Raw genomic sequence first — 17,337 nt, 5'->3', positions numbered from 1 at the left:
GGGGAAAGATGGATTAGGTGGAAGGTGTGTGTTTCTATTGGACAGTTATTTTCAAGAGATACTTTGATCATGGAAACATTTTTCAAATTAACTTAAATGCATTGATTATAATATATCCTCTAGGACACAGGTAGGTACTGTGTTTAGAGATACAATTGGTTTAAAGGAGTCTTTAGTCTGCCCACTCTTACTTTCACCTTTCTGCCATACTCTAGGTGTAAATCCAAAGGGAAATGTATATGGCAGAAGAGAAAACTATTGAGTACAGTTAGTAGCTCTCAGTATTAAAGGCAAATATTTACAAGTGAAAGAGGAATGAGATCCATGTCACTGGTAATGGGATTTAAATGGATTTAGGAGCTAAGGCTGAAATAGGAGCCTAATTAGAGAAGATTCAAGGGTCATCGGGTCAGTCCTCACCTGTCCATCAGGCAGACAGGCTGTCCACAGCTTTCAATTCATAGTTGTGGCATGTTCTTCTCATCAGTGTCTTTTGCCCCCCAGTTCTTGAGGGAGAAGATGCCTTGGCTGCTCTTTGCAACTTGATGTGTCTGCAGCGGTGTACCAAGTATGGTCCACATATTCAGCTTACATCTGGTCTCTGTAAAAGATTACTGAAAACTCAGAATGTGATATTAATGATTTTCTTAAAGAGAGATGTGAAAAAGAATCATATTGGATAGATTGTCTTTGCTAGCATTTTCCTGATTTTAATTGCCCTTTTAAAAATAAGAATAGGATAGGGAATAAAATGACAGTTTCCATGGATGAGAAAGCCATACTTAGGATAGTTCTTTTGTGCTTGTCCTTGAAATCTAAGCTATTGAACATTTGCTACAGGAGACCTCTGTTCCCTTTCTCGTTTCCAGCTGACTTTGGAATTTTCTATATGACAAATTCATATCTTTAACCCACCTTGGGTTCTCACGTGGAGTTTGTTAGTCATAAAACTCAGCACCCAGAGTAGGTGGCATTTGAGGCTAAAAGAGGAAAGATGAAGCTAGGGTAGGAATCTAGCTCAGTCAGTTTCCTAGAGGCAGGCTCTGTGTTTGTCACCACATATGCCATGGTTAGTGTTACTGCAATTTGGAGAGTTGGGACATCAGAGAACACAGAGTCTTCTAGCTTGGTCTCTTCTCCTCTGTTGTCTCTCTTTGCTCCCACTGGTCTTGTGGGTGCTTGGTGAGAGCTGCTGCTAAATGTGGAGAGTCCCAAGCTGCGGGATAGGGCATGGAACAGAGATGGCACTTGTGTGACAGTCTAATGTCATGTGGAGATTCTGCAGCACGGCAGGAGAATTTTGTGTTCTTTCCTTTGAGAATCCGTACCAATAATATTTTCCATTACTTAGATCATTATTTGACTTTAGGCTTCAATGCTTCAAGTTGATTCCTTTGACTCTAGCTTTAATTAAGAAAAAAATCATTAGGAAAGCAGATTGTCCCTTCCAATTCCTAATTAACTTACAGACTAATTTGTTTTCTGCTATCTATTTACGTTTTGCTTCAGACTTTAGCCAAATGTTATTATTTCAAGGTTTTCGTAGAAATAATCTAGATTTTAAAATTACCATGATAGGATTTTTTTCCATTTATTACAGTTGACTGGACTTCTTGGTGTTTACTTCATAAAACACAAAGTTCATATCATCAGGAATCAAGCATGAGAGTATTCGTATGATTATTCAGCAATCTCAAAGCATTTTGAAGCAGATCTCCTTTGATTTTTACATATAGAAATTCACTTAATATCCTTTTTTGTAATCAACAAAACAAGAGTAACAAAAAACAATCAATTGGTATCCAAGCATAAGCAATTCTGATTCCTAATCTTCTGGGACCCAGGTTTAGCTTATCATGCATTTCTTTACCCATTTTAGTAAAGGCCATCTTGATATTGGAGGAAAGGTTCTAGACCTGTTTGCTCTGTCTTACCTTCCTTTCTGGTTGATTCAGGTGGGTACAGTGGAAATCTTTTGGGGTTACTCAGGGGCTAAGAGCCAACACAACTACAACTAAAACCACAGTTTAATCTGCATTCTGTGTAGTGACTGTGCATATGAAGGAAGTATTTTAGGGGAGAGAAAGATGTGTAGTAAAAGAAGGTGAAAAGGAAGATAAGGAGTGAGAAAATGAAAGCAGACAGAAAAAAAGGGAAGAGCAACTGAGACCTTCCCATGGAACACCCCCCAAAACCTTCCTCTCCTGGCCACCCGCTCTTTGTAGATAGGAAACCCCAGGTAGCTGTCATCCAATCCAGTGTCCTGGAAACCCAGAGATTTTCCAAGTTTCAAATAGTGGAACTGATTTTTCTGTCAAATGAAATTATGTGTAGATGCCTAAGATATAAAGACAAAGTAGTGTTTTATTAATATAGATATACCTTATAAGTTAACATTTATAACATTTTCTTAGTGTAAAATTCATGGGTGAGACCAACAAGAGTATTTTAAATAAACACAAAAATTTGAAATTTGAGGATATGAATGATACTTCTTTTCATCAACCATCATATCCAATTTCTGTGTTTTCTTTTCTTTTCTTTTTTTTTTTTTTTTGCGGTACGCAGGCCTCTTACTGCTGTGGCCTCTCCCGTTGAGGAGCACAGGCTCCGGACGTGCAGGCCCAGCGGCCATGGCTTATGGGCCCAGCCGCTCCGCGGCATGTGGGATCCTCCCGGACCGGGGCATGAACCCGCGTCCCCTGCATCGGCAGGCAAACTCTCAACCACTGCGCCACCAGGGAAGCCCTCTGTGTTTTCTTTTAGATGCACACTATCAGAAAACTCTGGTTTCATATTAAAGAGATCTAGTATCTGATTTTTAAAACTTCTCAAAATATACAAACAGAATTTTAAATAGTTTTAGTATCTTGATGCAGGATAAATTGGGAATTTGATGTCTGAAGGCTGATCACTAACAGTATGTTGCAAGCATAGATGCCATCAGTACATAAGACAAGTTAGACCAAGCACGGTCAAATTTACATATTTACAATGGGTGGCAGCACTCTCTGTAAGATGGGGGTGTCCTGGCTACCATAAAACAGTGTGATACAGCGTCCAGAACATGCCCTACACAATTAGAACTGGGCCTTCTGTGGCATTTAGTTGAACCTTGCATACTCTAGTTATGTTATTTTGCTGCCTTATACATGTATAGCTGAATTTTAAGAAATAACAGTACAGAGCTATGGCCTTTTGAATGAATGACCCATCAGCAATATCAAACATGCATAGAAATGGCTGGAGGCACTGAACCCTGAGATTAGCACATGTCGACTTAACCTGGCAGCAGAAGTCAACATGTTGTAGGGCAGTGTGTTCATATGTTACAGGCAGATTTTGCTACTCATTATAATTAAATACGTAATTGTATCAAGTATTATGAGGTTGCTAAGCATCTCCTTGGAGCTCTAGTGTCAAAATCTCTAGCTCATCTGGCCTGATACCCCTCACCAAATTGCCTGGATGCTAAAGAATTATTCTAGTAATAGGACATAAATGTGTATTTCCTGAAATTTTGGTCACTTCATTTTGTTGCAGTGTCCTCATCAGGTGACCTACCTGATAGTTTCTTTCTTATAACAAATTTATATCTTTCATTAGAATATTCCCAGCTAATTCTCAGAATAAAGTCCTGACACCTTAGTTTGGTTTTCAAAGTGTCTCTCTCTTTCCAAAGCTATTGCTCCAAACACTGCACCCAAACAGATCTTCTCATTTCCATTTGTTTTTCTTTCTACTGCTTGCTTTTGCTTTCTCTTCATCTAAAATGCCTTTCATTTATATCTCTTCATGTCGAAATCTTTTTGATAAAAACCTTAGAAGTGATTATCACTTTTGGTCCAGCAATATATATATTACATACGTATATCCTATACTATATATACATATATATATACAACATATATAAATATATATACACAACATATATAAATATATATACACAATATAGACTTACACACAGTATATAAATCACACAAAAGAATATTTAATGACATAGAAAGATTTTTTTCTCATCAAGTGGGAAGGCAAATTGAAAAATATTATGATTCTCTTTTTTTTTTTCCTTAAGAGAGAGGTTTATTTTGCTTATTGGTATTTTATGTTTGGACAGTAGACCTGTTTCACTTTTGTAAAAAGTAAAATTAATAAAACTTACCTCTAAAGCATAGGATACCTTATCCCATCCTTAAATGAAATTCTGGAACATCTGGAATCCAAACTCTTCCAAGTTGTTCTCACAATTCCTCATATATCCAGGTATTTTAAAGAAGATTTAACCAACCTGAGTGGCACTAATGTTGAGGATAATGCTGATGTGCAACACAGCATATTTCTGATCCGTTTCTATCTGCCCACTGAGCTTTCCTTTGGAAATCATCAGACTAATTATCCACTCATGTTTGCAATGATACCCCTTATTTTCATACCCCTTATTATCACACCAGTGATATTCACTAACAAAAGAGGAATTGAGATTTACTATTTCCTAAAGACCTGGGTGACATTTTTCGAATATTCTCCTCAACAGAAAAAGGGCATCTAAGTCTGATGTGTCATGGTTGTGAATAACATGTGCACAAAGAAATTTGACTATCGTTTCCAGTGAAGGTATTATGTAAAGGGAATACCTTTCAGACTACTCTTGTCGCCCGGGGGTCCTGAGATCTTGCTTTGTGGTTTGTTTGTGTATCCATATACGCTCCTCCTGAAACAAAGAGGATATATTTGGTAGTCACTGATAATTTTTTTAAAAAGTGGATTAGGCAATTTTCCTTGAAACTTCTTTGCTAATTTAGCATGAAGTAGAATTATATAGTAGAAATGAAGGAATTTATTTGGAGGTATCAAAATAAGAGGGGGAATTGTTTGGTTACACAGAGGACTGTAAGAGGGCTGAGGAACGGATTGAAGAAAATTATCAAGCATGCGTGTTGTTTTTAAGTGATACTTGAGACTGAGATGTGAAACAGCTGTGTTGTTGGGTTTTTTTTCTTGTGCCAACTTTCCTTATTTGATTGATTTTTCTCTCTGACAGCCCATTGTGCTGATAAATGTGTCCATGGTCGCTGCATTGCTCCAAACACCTGTCAGTGTGAGCCTGGCTGGGGTGGGACCAACTGCTCCAGTGGTAAGTTTCCACCTGCTGTTGTCTGTCTCCGGATGTTTTTGCTGTATGGGCCTCTTGTCTGCAGATTACATGAGCCACAGGTTTCCCTCTTCATCCCAATGCAGAACGTGGTGTAGATTCCCAGTCCAACTCACGAATACTGTTTCTTTTAAATCTCTACATGTATTATACACAGAACTGTTATGAATAGAGTATAAAAAAAGGTACTTGGAAAGAAGATTTCAATCATCTGATTCTGGTACTTCTGTGAATATCAATGCATTTTCCAGGGTACGGTCCAGAAGTTAGATTCCTTAACTCAGTAAGGCAGTTGTGGTAACACAGCTACTGTATTCCTGCGTCTGTTTTTACTTGTTCGTTTATCTAATATATTTTCTTGGTGATGAAAACTTACCACTTGTTGGTTCTAAAGCAGAAGTAAAATTGATATTTTCAATGCTTAACATATTTATCTTTGAATTCTGAGGTGCAAATAATAAGTACTTGCTCAGATTACTGGGGAGAATTATTGGTAATAAATGAAAATTCATGAACATTTAGGTATTAAATCAATTCATAATATAGTATATAATTTTTGTCCATTATGTTAGAATTATAATTGTAAAATGATGGTGTTTTGGACTATAAGCAGATTGCACTTAAAATCCTATATTCATTATTATGAGGATTAAATGATGGAATGTCATGTAATACAGTTGCTTTTCTAAATTTCACAGTTAAAACTTAGGTTTTCTGGCTAACTCCTTGCTGTGCGTGTAATTGTGCACTCTTCCTGTTCCTTTATACTTCGTTTTGCCTTGAAAAATGTGAGAAGGAATTGAAGTGCAACTAAATTGTAATGCATGAAACGTTTACATTTAGAGAAAGGGAAACATTAAAAATTAGCAGACTCTCATGACAACACAACTTTGTCCTCCTTGCTACCAAAGAATTGTATGAAACTAGTCCAAAAGAACTTTAAGCTATGTAGATAAGCTGGTTTTAAGAATTTTTACTTGCTTCCATTTGGAATTGGGGAGATTACTCTTTATCTTGTTAGAACTACTTGTTTTAGACTTGTGATCTCTTGACTGCCTCTAAAACAGCATCTTCAGGGGAGGTCCTTATGCTGTCTGTGCATAGAACATTCCATGTGAAAGAGCCTTTTTGTCGTGTCCTAAACGGGGTGTGTGTGTGTGTGTGTGTGTGTGTGTGTGCTCGTGCGCGCGCGCGTGCGTGCGTCTTTCTGCCCCGACAGGCTTCCCATTCCAATGGGCAACTGTCCTGCTGCGTTTTGTTAGCCTTCTGTTAGAGATCAGGAGGGGAGAGGGCACTTTGTTCCCATGCTGTTGAGGCAAAATGTTTGGGATGTGGGATCTGGCTCATGTCCATTTTTCTGGCCAACTGACCTCAAATGCATTGTTGCTTTCATTGACTTTTCCAACTTAAAGATCAGTTGTGCCTACACATTTGGAAGAAAAATAACATTATTATATAAGCCATTGGGAAAAAGAAGAGTGGCTATATTCTTCATTTGAGAAATGAGATTTGTTACTAATTTCAGGGTGAGAATACTGTGGAATAACTTTAGTTGCAGTCATACTTTGTCCCCTAAGAACTGAAGCTTACCTCGAACTAAGAGATCAGACTAAAGAGTGTGTAAACAAAACAAAAGGTCTACATGGGTTTCAGACTCTCTAGAACTGATTTAGGCCTTCTAGAAAACAAGCTGTTGCTTTATTTCGGAGTTGACTGACTTTTGAACGAAGCCTCTAGAATTCTGACAACACATGTTCTTTCAATCCTGGATGATGATATTGAGGTGACTTTTAGTTTATTCTCCACAGCTTATGTTTTGGCTTTATCATGAACAGAAGCATAAATAAATGTGGACAGATATCTGAAGGCTTTAAAGATGTTCTTAGAATACATTTCTGAGACCTTTTTTAAGCACCTAAGAAAATGCTATTCTGAGCCAGAGCACTGAATTTTGTTACCTGGGTTTTATCTATAGCTGTTACCCTAATATCACTCATTAGGAAGTGTGTAATTTAGTTACTCTTGGCCAGATAATTCTTGAAGCAAATGCACACTCTAGTAATCTACTAAGTAGCAGAGTTAAAATGGCCTAATTCCCAAGGATTTTTATCTCTCTGCCCCCTCCTCTCTGGTTATTGTTAGGCATATATTTGATAATATATGTTAGATCCAGAAAATGATTGCTTTTTTAATGACACCAGTTCCTTGTATTAGTCAGGGTCCAATCAAGAGACAGAAACTGCAATAATTTTTTTGAGTAAACCTTTCATTTTGGAACAATTTTAGAAGAGTTACAAAGAGAGTTGACAGTTTCCATACACTTGCATCCAGTTTTTCCCTTAACATATTAAGTTACCATTAGCTTGGCAAAACTAATTGCCAAAAGAAATTGACATGAATACACTACCAGTTAGTTCCTTACTAGTATATTACTATTAAACAAACTCTAGACTTTATTTGGATTTTATTATTTTTTCCATTAATGTCCTCTTTCTGTTCCAGGATCTAGTCCTGAGCACTGCACTGCATTTTCATCTCCGCAGTCCCCTCTGGTCTGTGACAATTGCTCAGTCTTCGTTTTTCATAACCTTGACAACCTTGACGAGGACTGGCCAGATATCCCACAGAATGTCTCCCAGTCTGTGTTTTCCTCATGACTAGACTAGTGGTCCAGGTTATGAAAATACCACAGAGTTGAAGTGCCTGTCTCATTATATCGTATCAGAGGTATGATGATATTCACATGACAGCACTGATGGTGTCATCACTTGGTTAACCTTCATCATTTGGTGATGTGTAGTGTTTGCCAGGTTTCTCCACATAAAGTTACTATTTTTCCTTTTCCTTTTTCTCTGAGAATGCGTCACTAAGTCTAGCCTACCCTCAAGGATGAAGGGTAGAGATTAAGCTCCATGGTTTTGAGGGGGAGAATATCTACATATGTTATCTGGACATATTCTATAAGGAAGATTTATTTATTCTCTCCCATTTAATCAATCGTTTATTCATATCAGTGTGGACTTATATATATTTACATGAGAAGTCAATATTATATTGTTTATTTTGTTGCTTAAATTGTTCCAGCTTTGGCAACTGGGAGTTCTTTTAGGTGGCTTCTGTGTCCTTTTCATACACCATTGTCCTTTTGTTTGGTCGTTTTGTTTTGTTTGGTCTTTTGAGCAGTTTCTTACTTTCTGCTACTGTAGGATACTCCAAGCTCACTTTGTGTTTTTCCTGCTTCAGTCCTAGAATGAGCCATTGGAGAATGGTATTTAGAAACCAAGATCTGGTGCTGGTGTGCTCGCTGCTCCTGGAACGCATAGTAACTTGAGCAGGGAAAGTTTATTAAAAAGAATCATTAGCTATAACACGAATTTGGTGTAGAGATTGGCTAGTAGAAAGTAGATAACACTCAAAAGAATACAGGAATGGCAGAAATAAGGAGCATCCACTACTCCTAGGGCTGAGATAGAATACCCAAAGAGGAAGCCCCAGTAACGGTGTGATGCAGACCTTGTTAGAGCACAGCCACAGCTCACTGAATGGCAGAGAGACTGCCATGGTACACCCCTAGTGAAACTTGCTGGAAATCTGCTTTCTGGAACTTGCTAGAAATCTGTTCTATAGGATGCTTGAGAAAGCTGTTCTTGGGAAGTGTCTTACCAGAAGCACTCTGCTACAAAAAAGCCCAAGGGGGAATGCCAGGGCAAGTTGCTGGCTGATGGGTGCTGCTAGCCACAGTGCACTGTAGGAGCTGGATGCTGAAGAAGCTGCCTGTGCTGGAGAAGCCACTCCCACTGTGCTGACAGGGCAGGGGCTGGGTGCTGGAAGAGCCATGGGCACTTTTGGAGTCAGTTGAGCTGGCACACTAGAACCATGATGGGCAACACCTTCCTCCTACAGTGTCTCTCTGGCACCCTACAGAAAATGCTTAACAGTCATCCAGCTGGCAAAGGAAGAGTACTTAAAGGGCCCACATCCATTTTTGTAGATAAAAATGAAGGATAAATTTAGCCCTGAGAGACAATAAAGTGATAACTGGTCCAGTCCACTCCTTTGTTTACTCAGCTCTTCTGTGCACCTTTCTACACACATTTGAATTCTTGTACATCAACAGAACGACTCTGCCTTTCCATCTAATAAAATACAGCCTGACATCTTACAAGTTAAGATGTTCTCACTCTTTTCCCAAAATTAGGAGATGCAAGTCCCCAAAGTCCTGGTATCCATAGCTGGTTATATTAATTTTTCCTGAAATTCAGATGAAGTACCACAGAATATTTTGCGACCTAGATACTAAAGTTATCTTCCAACAACTTTTATTTTATATAAAATTAAATAAAAATGCAAAGAGCAGAAAAAAAGAAAATAGCTTCTACAAATAAACACATAGATGTAGAAAGCAAAGAGAAATGTTAAAAACTAGTACAGGCCTCTTTTCTGTAATTAGTCACATGCTGTACTTGTATGTATGGCCTCCTTCTTCCCCATTTCATATTTCTCCCTCTCAGCCCAAACCTCAGCTACTTAGGGTTCTTCATCTGGAGGAGTGACTCAAACCTCCATTCCTGAAGGATCTGAATTCTCAGTTGTCCTGCCTTTTATTGGTTGTTGACACTTTCCATTAGCCTTTACTACCAGACGTGGGAGTACCAAGAGGTGCCCCAAAGAATCCCTTGGGTTCCAGACGTAGTTCAGCTTTCTCTCGTTATGCAGCAGCAGCCCAGTTTCCCTGGGCTCATCAGGACCAATCATTCCAGGCAGAAGAGTAACTCGTTTTCATAGCTATCTCTCTGTATATTTTTTCCTTCCCAATATACATGGGAAATTAAGAGTCTGACAGCACCTTCACAAGCACAAATTTTAAAAGCCTTCCCTTGGAGGTTTAGTATGACTGTTTACCTTGTCAGTGGATGGACGGATTCCTATATATGGTATACAGTCAGTGTTCCTGGGTCTCAATGTATTTTCTGTATGAAAAACCAGGTGTGTCAGAGAACTGAACATGGTTTGTTTGCTTGAAGTGAAATCATGATTTATTTGATGACTTGGGCATATTACCTCTTTTTAGGTTTCATTAAATGATTTTTTTTTTAAAAAGCATGCATGTATTTTACTTCTATTGGCATCCTAAAGAATACCCTAGCCTATGTGACATTATCTTAGCTCTAGTTCTCTCTTTCCTCCTCCTTCCTGTTCTCTCTCTGTTCCTCCTCCATCAGTATCTCTTATCTGTTCATCAGTCCTGTATTTCTCTTCCTCCCTTACTGGATGATAACTCCTGGAGGGCAGAGGCTGTGCATTGTTAATGTCTTTGTTAATGCCTGGAGGCCTGTGCATTCTTAATGCCAGGCCTCCACTGTGCCTGGCATGTGATTGGAGAGCAGTAAATGCTTGTTTCATTTAATGAGATTGAATGTATGATTCTGAGAGGGTCATTCTTGCGTTCATAGTTTGAACTTTCATTGAATACTGTGTGCAAGGAACTGTGCTGGATGCTGCAGATAAAGAAACCAATGAGGAATAGTTGTTGGTTCCCACAGAGCTCGCAGCCTGGAGAAAAGTAGACAGACTTGTAAATGTCTCGTCCTGAGAAAGAGAACAGCCTCAGGAGAAGAGGTGGATTGAGGAAGCTAGAAATGGTGGTGGGTAAAGTAGTGAGAGGTTTTCTGGCTGGACTAGAAAGAAGGGCCTAATGTTGTGCTGGGACAGAAAGCAGACTGCTGTGGGGTGAGGGGTGATGCAAAGATGCTAAAGCATAGACTCCTCTTCCAGAAACTTAACTGGGACGTCAACAAGGAAGGGTAAAGAGCTAGGGAGTTAGTAAAAGACAAATGTAGGCTCAAGAGAAAGTTTGGTGTTTGTTTGCTTTTTTTTTCTTTTGCGGTACGCGGGCCTCTCACTGTTGTGGCCTCTCCCGTTGCGGAGCACAGGCTCGGGACGCACAGGCTCAGCGGCCATGGCTCACGGGCCCAGCCGCTCCGTGGCATGTTGGATCTTCCCGGACCGGGGCACGAACCCATGTCCCCTGCATCCGCAGGCGGACACTCAACCACTGCGCCACCTGGGAAGCCCTGTTTGTTTGCTTTTGATTGTGTTTTAAGGTGAAAGAGGCTGAGAGGATGGTGAAAGAAAAGACAGAGTCTGGAGAGTGAATTGAGAGTTCATTTAATCGAGGGAACACAGCTCCTGAGAAGACGGATGGGATCCTGACACTGATGGAAGGATTAGTGTGAAGTACTTCCCATTCCCAACAAAACGAGGGAGGAAAGAGTGGCAGGCAGGATGTCGATAGGTTTCTGGGCTCAGGAGCTCACGGGCAGTGGGGAGGAGCATCTGAGTGAGTTCATATTTGATGACCTTTCTTCTCTTGGTAAACTGGGGAAGAGATAATCTGCTGATATCAAGGGAAGCAGAAGTTGGGTACGTTGATAATGATGATGACAGCAATAGTTCTTCTCTATTGAGAGCTTAGTATGTGCAAAGCATCTTTGTAAGGGCTTTACAGCTTTACAGGAACTAACTCATTTAATGCTCAACAGATGAGATGGTTACAATTCTTGTTCCTATTTTACAGATGAGAAAATAGAGGCACAGAAAAATTAAGTGTCTTGCCTAAGTTTATACTTCTGGTAAATAGTGGAACCAGACTCGCATCTCTTTCACAGCCAGTAATATAAATAAGGATCTGGTGCCTCCTGGAGCTGGAAAGGAGATTTGGTGAAAGTGATAAGGGTCAGTGAATGAGAGCAGGAGGCAGGACTGATACCACCAGACAAAAGAGCAAGACAAAAGTTCCTGAGAGGTGTCGAGGGCACACTAACATGTCATTTAAAATGACACCAATTTGGTTGAATGCGTTTGTAATTTCCTCATTTGTAACATTAAGAATGTTGGGCAAGATTGTATTTACGATCCCTTTCAAACCTATGATTCTATGTGTGATTTACTCTCATAAATATGTGTCTGCAATCCCCGAGATCTTTCTTTGTTTTGGAAACCCTTTAAACCTTTTGTATGAGTAGCAATAATACATTTGTTCTCTCAACCCATATAATTCTATTTATGATTTTCTAAAGGTCTATAGAGAAATTTATTTCTCCTCTGGCTATAGGGCACATCCAAAAACACATGGAGAGTCCTAAATCAGCCAGCAGTCAGCAAATAGTTTTCAAATGCTTGTTCCCTAGGCTTTTGACATTAGTGCCAATTAGAAACAAAAAATGGAAATTAATTTTGGTCTAGAAAATCCAAACTGGGGTTTATTTAGTCACCAATAGCATTTCTGGTTAAATGTACTTGGAAGTAGTGAAAACATGCCTAGGAGGCCGGACTAGCTCAAACATTTTCAGGTACAACATTAAGAGTACTGATAACCTTTTAGATAAAGCAAGCACGCTGTGCTGCTCGGAATAAGTAATAAGAATTTGCCTGCAGGATATTCGAATGGGGGAATCCATTTGAAGGGTATTACAAGCCAGAAATTGTAGGGCACAAAAAGCTGACTTGTTCACCAGCAAGTCTGCTGTAAAGGTCTATTGACTGGATACAATAGAGGATCGATGTTGTCTGGGGAGAGAAGTCACCAGAGCCCAGTCCTCAAGGCAAGTCGTTAACATACCCATCACCCTGTCAGAATTACTTTCGAAATCAGGTTGATGGAGCAGCAGAATAAGAGTGGATCATTTGGGTTCACTGGCATGAGGGCTGGACATTGATGACAGGTGGGAAGGACTGAGCTTGGGATGAATGGTTCATCAGAACTGCCCAAAAGCAATTTCACTGATGGACTGCCCGAGTATCTTGATAGAGGTAGCACACAGAAACTGCTGATTTTGCCTTTGTGAAGGAGTCTGAAACCTGGGCTTTTGTTGGTTACTCTCTGGAGGGGCAGACAATCTCTTCCACCTCCACCCACCCAACTCCCTGTTGGAACTGAATGACAGTAGACTTAGTGCCTCTCCATTCTGTGCTGTCTCTTTGCCTCACTTTCCTTGGCTTAAAATAAGCTTCAAAGTATCTATGTCATATGCTTGTGAGAATTAAATGACACAATGGCATGATAATGGCTCAGTAAATGGTACTTACTTACAATTCCTTGTGTGACAACTGTGCCTTCCACCAGACTTCACATCAGACTGGTCTGTGGACTGGAGAATGGATGGAGGGGTTCTTGGAGGACATCTCGTTTCGCCCAGCAGGCCACACCCTTCTTGAGCAGGAGCCTCTCGTTGTCCAGAGTTGCTTGCCAGGAGGCTCCCCAGACAGAGCCCTGGTGCAGTTTTTTGCATTATCTCCAACCTCTGACCATTAATGTCCTTACCAGATGAATTCACGTCTGGTTCGTATTGCTCGGGGCACGGTGAGAACACTATAGATGTTTATGTTACTTGCGCTAGTTGGTTCACATGCTGTAAAGACAAGGCTGGGCTGTCATTGTATTTAACTCCACTCCACACACATCATTTATTGATATGTTTTCCTTGTTTTTTTTTTAACTTTGTGTAATCTCCCTCTACATCTGTTTATCAGAAAATCTTGGTTCAACCTGAAAATATAAGATAATCTAACCTTTTCCTACTCTCTACTCCTGCCACTCAAATCCAAGCCACCATCCTCTCTTAACTGGTGATCACAATAGTCTCCCTACTGTTGCATCCACTTTAGCCCCACTCCAGTCAGTTCTCTGTATTGAGACCAGAGTGATCTTGTAAAACTGCACTTCAGAGCATGCTGCTCCCCTTCCCCAAACTCCCCAGTATTTCCCATTATGGTTAGAATAAACGCCAGAGCCCTGACGTGACCCACCAAGCCCTGTTTGATCTGTCCCTCCCTACCTTCCCGGCCCCTTCTCATCCCACGGCTCGCTCAGGGTACCACACTGCTCAGCCTCTGCCTACCTTTCTTGGAACACAGTAGCTTCATTTCTGCCTCTGCACTTGATATTTCCTCCGCCTAGAATACTCTCCTCCCTGGAACTTTATGTGGCTGGCTTCTAATTTAGGTCAACGAACTTTCAATCTGTGTGTCACCACCAGGAGAGGCTTTCCCTGACTACATAAAGAATATTCTCCCATAACTATCTATTACGTCATCTTTTTAACACGTTTTTATGGCACTATTTGAAAATACTTCATTTGTTTTTTTGTTTGTTTGTTTGGTTTGGTTTTTTTTGTCTGTATTCCCCTCCAGGATAGAAGGCCCATAGAAATGTGAATTTTGTCTGTTTTATTCACTGCTGCCTAGCTAATTTATTCACCTAATGTCTAGCACAGTGCTGGGCACCCAGTGATTCTCAATAAATACTTGTGGAAGGAAGGAATGAAGGCATAAATGTTCCAGGAGCAGTAATGGATATAAACATGAGATATGAGAGATGAAAGACCCTGCCTCTTCTTTCAAATGCTTGCAGTTTAATAGAGGGTTTGGAAGTCCATCTACAAATATATAGGCAAAGCATCTGGAGAAGTCAAGGAGGACGTGGTCAAAGGTCTTCTAGAGAAAGGGCATGACCTGAAGTCCTTCCTTCAGTGGCCTTAAGGGAGCTCAGGCTCCACTTTGGCTGTGTGCAATGCAGGCTCATTCATCCTTGGTGAATTCCCATAAACTAACAGCTGCAGTGAGATTGTAGAAGCCAGGCAAGATGAACTAGGTGTCAGTTCCATAAACTTTGAAGAAGTTGTGTAGTAAGACAGCTCCTCACCCTCAAAAGAGGAAAGGTTTTACCTTACCTGTAAAATCAGGGAGACTAATACCTGATTTTAGTAAAGCCATGTACATTTCCTCTCATAAGGTTATGCTGTTAATTGGCTAAAATTAAGTGCTCTGGTTTAATATATAGTCCAGTATCTTTCATGACTATATCAAATTTCTTATTGTTTGTGATTGTGTCAAAGAATGTTTTTTAAATACTTGAAAACTTCCTCAGGGCAGATAAGAAAAAAAACTGTTTTTTCCTTCTTTGGTCAAAATATCTTCTAATTCATTGACAACCAAGTTGACTTTAAAAAGTTTGAATATTTGTACATATATGTTAGAGCAAAGTAATCATGTTTGACATGTGTAAATTAATAAAGTGTAGAAAGTAATAAAACAGTAACATTTATACTACTTATAAAGACTGTTTCAATAGGGTAAGTAGTAGAGGTTATAAGTGCCCTGCCTCTGGGCCATAAATGGTGTATTAAAATTCTGTGAAAACCTAATGGTTTTACTACTCACTACTCTTGCACAAAGTGAGTGGAAGTAACTTCCAAAGAAAGTTTAAATTTTAATGGAATTGATTTGAACTTGATATTAGTATATAGCCGTGAATTTTTGTTCATGTATTAAAGAAAAGCCCCTTTATCCTTACAAATAAAAATAGCCTCATGTTGTAAAATTAGTATTACACAAACCAGATTTATCCATGCTGTAAATTAGTTCTTAGAATATTAGACTGCATCAGAGTTAAACAGTTCTTTAAGACACCATAAGCAAAGTTAAAAGAGAAAGAAGAGAACGGAGAAAGATTTCTGCAACATGTAAAACAAATGATTAGGGCTTCCCTGGTGGCGCAGTGGTTGAGGGTCCGCCTGCCGATGCAGGCGACACGGGTTTGTGCCCCGGTCCGGGAAGATCCCACATGCCGCGGAGCGGCTGGGCCCGTGAGCCATGGCCGCTGAGCCTGCGCGTCCGGAGCCTGTGCACCGCAACGGGAGAGGCCACAGCAGTGAGAGGCCCCCGTACCGCCAAAATAACAAACAAACAAACAAACAAAAACAAATGATTAGTATATAGGATATGTTAAGAACTCCCACAAATCAATAAGGAAAAAACCCCCCTCAACTTTAGATTAGGCAAAGGATACAATAAAGTAATTCAAGGCAAGGAAACCTGATTGGCTAATAAGCATATGAGAATATTTATCTTTGTAATAACTGAGGAAGTGCATAATGAAACATGATGTCATTTTTCACCATCTGATTGGCAAACGTCTTGAAGTCTGACAATATCAAGTGTTAATGAAGATGTGAAAGGAAGCTTGCACACACTGCTCTCAGGAGGGTAAGTTGGCAGAGTAACTTTGGAGAGCAGTTTGGCTGCTCTAGAATAATATGTTGATTTGTGTACACCATAGGATTAGGTAATTTTATTTTGACTTCTTTATCATCTGTCTGTATACCTTGGAGAAACCTTTGCATACATGTATAGGGGATATAGTCTTTGCATCTTTGTAACAGTGAAAATTTGGAGACAAGTAAAAATGGCCTTGAATATGAGAAAAGATAGATTTATTGGAGGTTGTTAATACAGTGTAATGCTGTGTAGCCATTCATTCCTATAAATTTCTATGTAGTAATACACTGCATTAAAAGATGTGTCAACATTAGTGGATCTCAATATCGTAATATTGGGTGAAAACAAGATACACAGTGATATAAACATTTTAATAGAAAACTAATAAATTCATAAAAGTTATGCAATATATTATTATTAATATTAATAATATATTAATTCATGCAATATATAATTTTTGGACACACAAGCAGACTAGAATGATACACATTAAAATCATGACAGCGGGGACTTCCCTGGTGCCACAGTGGTTAAGAATCCGCCTGCCAATGCAGGGGACACGGGTTTGAGCCCTAGTCCGGGAAGATCCCACATGCTGCGGGACAACTAAGCCTGTGTGCCACAACTACTGAGCCTGAGCTCTAGAGCCCGCGAGCCACAACTACTGAAGCTCACATGCCTAGAGCCAGTGCTCTGCAACAAAGAGAAGCCACTGCAATGAGAAGCCCACACACTACAACAAAGGGTAGCCCCCGCTCACCGCAACTACAGAAAGCCCACGCGCAGCAACAAAGACCCAGCACAGCCCAAAATAAATAAATAAATTTATTTATTTTTAAAAAAAATCATGACAGTGGTTCCCATTGAGGAAGGAGTAGGGAAAGAACTGAAAACAAGGTACAAAGGAGATAAAAGGGACTTTAACTGTAATGTGTTATTTCTTGCATTAAATGATGAAGCAAATGTGATGTAATGGTCACAACAGTTAATTCTAGGTTGTGAGAACGTGGGGCTTTGCTATAGTAGTACTTGTCTTCTGTGGTTAAATTTTTTTTTTTTTTACTCAAGAAAACTTAAATTTTTCAGACCATCCTGTTAGCACTGAGGGTTTGAGACCTGATTTTCCT

General features: G+C 39.7%; 1 protein-coding gene across 4 annotated transcripts in view; it reads left to right on the top strand.

Moving 5' to 3' along the window:
- Positions 1-17,337, top strand: part of MEGF10 (multiple EGF like domains 10) — a 367,277-nt gene that overhangs the window by 277,039 nt on the left and 72,901 nt on the right. For all 4 annotated transcript variants that reach the window (XM_049707232.1, XM_033405823.2, XM_049707231.1 and 1 more), the window contains one exon: positions 5,042-5,134. In XM_049707232.1, the coding sequence (XP_049563189.1) occupies positions 5,042-5,134 (93 nt within the window). The remainder of the gene's footprint in view (positions 1-5,041; positions 5,135-17,337) is intronic.

The sequence above is a fragment of the Orcinus orca genome, chromosome 3 (genome assembly GCF_937001465.1).
Source record: "Orcinus orca chromosome 3, mOrcOrc1.1, whole genome shotgun sequence".
In the NCBI taxonomy this organism is placed as follows: Eukaryota; Metazoa; Chordata; class Mammalia; order Artiodactyla; family Delphinidae; genus Orcinus; species Orcinus orca.
The sequence above is the reverse complement of the archived record's forward strand: the minus strand, read 5'-3'. Positions and strand labels throughout refer to the sequence as shown.